We start from the raw sequence: 4,801 nt of genomic DNA, 5'->3' as shown, positions 1-4,801 counted from the left end.
GTTTTTAATATCTTTGGACATATTTCGTACACAGAGGTAATATCTTACATCAGGTGAAAACCCATTAATCCTCATGAATCTAGGTAAACACTGATGCAGCTATGAGTACTACTGCAAGGATTCAGTAAGAATGTCACTGCAGTGATGCCATCCAGAAGGCAAAATGGTTTTCCACTTAATTTACATATTTTACAATAGTTTTTGTTAGAAACCTAGGAATTTCAAGGGAATACATATGTCTATAGGTTTTAATCCTGTAGTATATGTACGTATTATATTTCCCTGCAGACCTTCAATAGAATAGATGAGCTCATGATATGAATATAGAAAACAAATAAGATCTTAGCATTGATTGTATTACTGAACTGTTACTAAAGTGATCATGTAAAGCTGGTTCAAGCCCTTTTCTCTAATAGAATGCACACCTATTGAAATTTATCAGCTTTGGATGTGGGTTTAAGAATGCATTGAAGGGAAAGCATGCTCCTGGGTTGCATATGCTAAAACGTTAGGCAGGAAGGTGGCCTGGTAGAAAGGTTGTGTCTTTCCCTGTCTTTGGAAGCGTCTTTTGGAGCTGCAACAAAATCACAATAAGCTTGCGAGGAAAAGCAAAGTAAACTGACCTCCTCTCCCCCCAACCCTTTCTTTGTTCTGATTATGGGGGGAGGGGGAACCAAGAGGCCCAGGGAACACCCGGAGCTTTCACCGCCCGGATTATGACTGTCATTACCAGTAAGTAGGGGGGTTACCGCCAGAGCCCTGCCCGCGCCCGCCCACTCCCTTTTACAAGTAATCCACGCGTGGGGCCGCGCCGTAATCCCCTGGCTGCGGCGCGCGGGGGAGGGGGGGCGGAGGGGTCGCGGCGGTGCGCGGCCGCAGTGACACCCCTGCCGCCGGGATCGGCTCCGCGCAGCCCGGCGGGGCTAGGCCGCCCCCTCGGCACCGCCCCCCTTCCCGGCGCAGCCCCCCCGCAGGACCTCTGGGGATGCGCCGCGGCTCCCCCAGCGCGGTGGGGCGGGGCGGTGGGTGCGCACGGGAGCTCCGTTCCCTGGAGACGGCTTGCGCGGAGCCCCCGCGGGTGTCGTCCGGCGGGGCGGGATGCTGCAGCCTGGTAGGSGGGGGGGGGGGCTACGGGCTGCTGGCAGCGGGGGCTCGGAGGAGTCGGGATCCTCCTTGACGTCAAGCGCTAATAAATGCCCGCGCGTTCATATCCGGGTCCCCGCGCGGCTCCCCCGCGCTCCGCTCGGCTGCGCGCCGCCGCGCACTAAGCGCGGAGGCGGCTCGGGCCGCGCCGCGCCGGGGAGGGCGCCCGCTCACCCGCCCCGAGGTGCCCGCGGCTGTGGGGCGGGGAGCGCAGCGCAGCGCAGCATGCCTGCTGCCGTCGCCGCTGCCCATGGAGATCCCGCTGGTGACTCTGGAGAACGGCGGCGCCACGGCCATCGCGGCCGGCGAGGATGCTGCGGCCGGCGGCGGCGGCGGCGGCAGCAGCAGCGCCCGGGCTCGCCGCCGGGGCGACCTGCTCCGTATTGCCAGCGCCGCCGCGCCGCGCCTGAGCGGCAGCAAGGAGGGCGCCGCGCCGCTACCGCCGCCGGCGAACGAGGAGGGGCAGCGGCCGCCGCCTGCCCCCTGCGGAGGTGGCCCCGACGGGCGAGCGGTGCGCGGAGCCTCGCGGCCGCTGCCCCTTCCGCGGCCGTCGCCTCGCGCCCCGCGCCCTGGCGCGGCCGAGATGGGCCCCCCGGAGGAAGGTGGGCACCGCCTGGGCATGGCCATGGCGGCAGCCGGCGAGGAGGAGGAGGAGGCGGTGGCAGTGGCAGCAGCAAGCCGGGGCGCCATGCACCACCAGCGGGTGCTGATCAACATCTCGGGGCTGCGCTTTGAGACCCAGCTGGGCACCCTCAACCAGTTCCCTGACACACTGCTGGGCGACCCGGATAAGCGCATGCACTACTTTGACCCACTCCGCAATGAGTACTTCTTCGACCGTAACCGGCCCAGCTTCGATGGGATCCTCTACTTCTACCAGTCCAGGGGCAAGCTCCGCCGGCCTGTCAACGTCTCCATCGATGTCTTTGCCGATGAAATCCGTTTCTACCAGCTGGGCGAGGAGGCCTTGGAGCGGTTCCGGGAGGACGAGGGCTTCATCAAGGAGGAGGAGAAGCCCTTGCCCCGCAACAAATTCCAGCGCCAGGTCTGGCTCATCTTTGAGTACCCCGAGAGCTCCGGCTCAGCCCAGGCCATCGCCATTGTCTCTGTGCTGGTGATCCTCATCTCCATCATCGCCTTCTGTCTGGAGACCCTGCCTGAATTCAGGGACGAGAGGGAGATGCCTGTGCCCCTGCCCCCCCAAACCAGAGGCTTGAATGGCACAGCTGGGGACTCCCTACCCATGCAGCCACCCAGCAGCCTCTCTGACCCCTTCTTCATCATTGAGACCACTTGCGTGATCTGGTTTACCTTCGAGCTCCTTGTCCGCTTCTTCGCCTGCCCCAGCAAGCCTGAGTTCTCCCGCAACATCATGAACATCATTGACATTGTGGCCATCATCCCCTACTTCATCACCTTGGGCACCGAGCTGGCTCACGAGCAGCAGCAGCCTGAGACTAGCAGTAGCAATGGAGGCGGGGGCCAGCAGCAAGCCATGTCCTTGGCCATCCTCAGAGTTATCCGTCTGGTTAGGGTCTTCAGGATCTTCAAGCTCTCCAGACACTCCAAGGGGCTGCAGATCTTGGGACAGACTTTGAAAGCCAGCATGAGGGAGCTGGGCCTCCTCATCTTCTTCCTCTTCATTGGGGTGATCCTCTTCTCCAGCACTGTCTACTTTGCTGAGTCCGATGACCCTGAGTCTCATTTCTCCAGCATCCCTGATGCCTTTTGGTGGGCAGTAGTGACCATGACCACCGTAGGCTATGGGGACATGCGGCCTGTCACTGTGGGGGGCAAGATCGTAGGTTCCTTGTGTGCCATCGCAGGCGTGCTCACCATCGCCCTGCCTGTCCCTGTCATTGTATCCAACTTCAACTACTTCTACCACCGTGAGACTGATCACGAAGAGCAAGCTATTCTCAAGGATGAACACAGCAGTGCTAAGGGTAGCACAGTTGGAGGAGGTGCAAAAAGAAGATCCAGTAAAAACTCTCTGAACAAATCTGTTGTGCACTTGGAAAACAGTGAGGGGTTCAACAATGATACCAGTTCTTTAGAGAAAACTGATATCAAAGCTAAAAGTAATGTAGATCTCAGAAAATCTCTCTATGCTCTCTGTCTGGACACCAGTAGGGAAACAGACCTGTAAGAAAAGGAGAGAGTTTGAGTTCAGAGATGCAGAAGGATTTGCTGGTGTCGGAAACTTACTACTAATATTATTCTTTTGGTACCACTTAGTATTTTAAGTCAGGCTATATTTTATAAATTGATCACTGTCCTGAGCAGACCTCCAGGAATACATGTTTTTTATGTTCTTTTTCCGTGCCACAAAGGGTCACCTATTTTTAAAATAGACTAAGAATAATCTACACTCCATGATGCAGGAGCTGGTAAATTATGACAGTGCAAAACCTAATTTGTAGCCACTTATTTTAGCAAATGGTGGTTGGTTTTAAATGTGTCATTTGTGACCAGTTTAGTTGCTCCAAGTTTAGTATTAAAGAGCTGGGGGATGTGTGTGTGGAGAGTGAATGAATTTAAGGGGGGGGGTGAGTTTTTTGTACTGTAGTTTCAAACTAAAATTATTCCAATATATTTTATATTTGTATAACTGTATTTGTGGGTGAAAGGGGATTTCTTATTCCTGTGAAGTGGGACTTCATTAAAGCACTAGGAACGTTAGCTGATCAGCACTTTCAGAATTTTCCACTTGTGATCAGTAAAGACCTGGTTATCTAATATATGAAGTGAATTTGGTGCTTTTAACCCTATAGCAGAAAACGTTAGTTGTCAATGAGATGTTAGTTTCTTGTGAGCCTTAAATTATTAAATATTGTAGATATACTTCTTTTTAAATAATTTTATTATCTTACTGTTTCAGAATTTCTAAATAATTCAGTCCTGTGCTTTCTCTCTGAGAAAAGAAGTATGTGCAGCTTTTTTTTTTTCAGTTTTACAGTTTTATACCTTCAGTAAATTTTTGAGACTAAAAGAGAAAGGTTATTGTCTGCAGTTACTAGTTTTTATCCAAGCGCACAACAGATTAAAAACCATCAGGGGGTGGATAGATATAACCTGAAAGCTAATTATGAGTGCAGTATCTGCAAAACTTTTTTTGTTTTATGCTTCAGATTGCTTTGGCACATGTATCAGTCACCTTCATGTATCCATGCCATTTGTGTACACGGTTCACTGTTTTTAATTATCGTAGACTGGGAACGGATGGCACTTCAAGAGTCTAACATGGCATGCTGTGGCTTATCTCTTGTACTGAGATGGAAACCATCACCTTTCACCATAACATATCCTTGTTTTCTTTTATTTCCAAACAAAACCTTTTCAGTGCTGTGGATTTTACAGTTAAAATGTTGCTGAAAGATAAATGACAAATCATCTTCATCGTGGTAACCCAGCACTGTGCAGCTTCCAAGTCAAGACTGATGCAAAGTTGCTTCTTTACTTTAAATGAAAAAGCTGTGTTATCCTTTTTTTTGCAAAGGACATCTCTCTCTCTCTCTCTCTCTCTCTTTTTTCCCTCAAACTCCTGTTGCATTGCTGAAGGATGTTTCCTGCCTTTACTGAGTGCAGTGGCACAGCAAGACTAGCAGAAAGAGAAGTCTTGGTTGTCAACACTCAAGGTTTGTTTTTATCTAATTTT

At 52.0% G+C, this 4,801-nt stretch overlaps 1 protein-coding gene across 2 annotated transcripts; it reads left to right on the top strand.

Moving 5' to 3' along the window:
- The first annotated feature begins 1,393 nt into the window (after positions 1-1,393).
- LOC112976848 (potassium voltage-gated channel subfamily A member 5-like) lies at positions 1,394-3,292 on the top strand. Of its 2 annotated transcripts, XM_026088552.1 has the most exons (2): positions 1,469-1,498; positions 1,844-3,292. In XM_026088552.1, the coding sequence occupies exon 2, from the start codon at positions 1,940-1,942 to the stop codon at positions 3,290-3,292; it is 1,353 nt and encodes a 450-aa protein (XP_025944337.1). In that variant the 5' UTR covers positions 1,469-1,498; positions 1,844-1,939. The 2 variants fall into 2 exon arrangements, with proteins under 2 accessions (XP_025944336.1, XP_025944337.1); XM_026088551.1 differs by having other exon boundaries at positions 1,394-3,292.
- The last annotated feature ends 1,509 nt before the right edge of the window (positions 3,293-4,801 follow it).

This window comes from Apteryx rowi, unplaced genomic scaffold (assembly GCF_003343035.1).
Source record: "Apteryx rowi isolate R43461 unplaced genomic scaffold, aptRow1 scaffold_771, whole genome shotgun sequence".
NCBI classification, from domain to species: Eukaryota; Metazoa; Chordata; class Aves; order Apterygiformes; family Apterygidae; genus Apteryx; species Apteryx rowi.
This window is presented reverse-complemented; position numbering and strand designations above follow the sequence as displayed.

What these genes read in the sequence shown, in the direction of transcription:
- LOC112976848 (XM_026088551.1), top strand. Translation starts at nt 1,394, where the DNA reads ATGGAGATCCCGCTGGTGACTCTGGAGAACGGCGGCGCCACGGCCATC.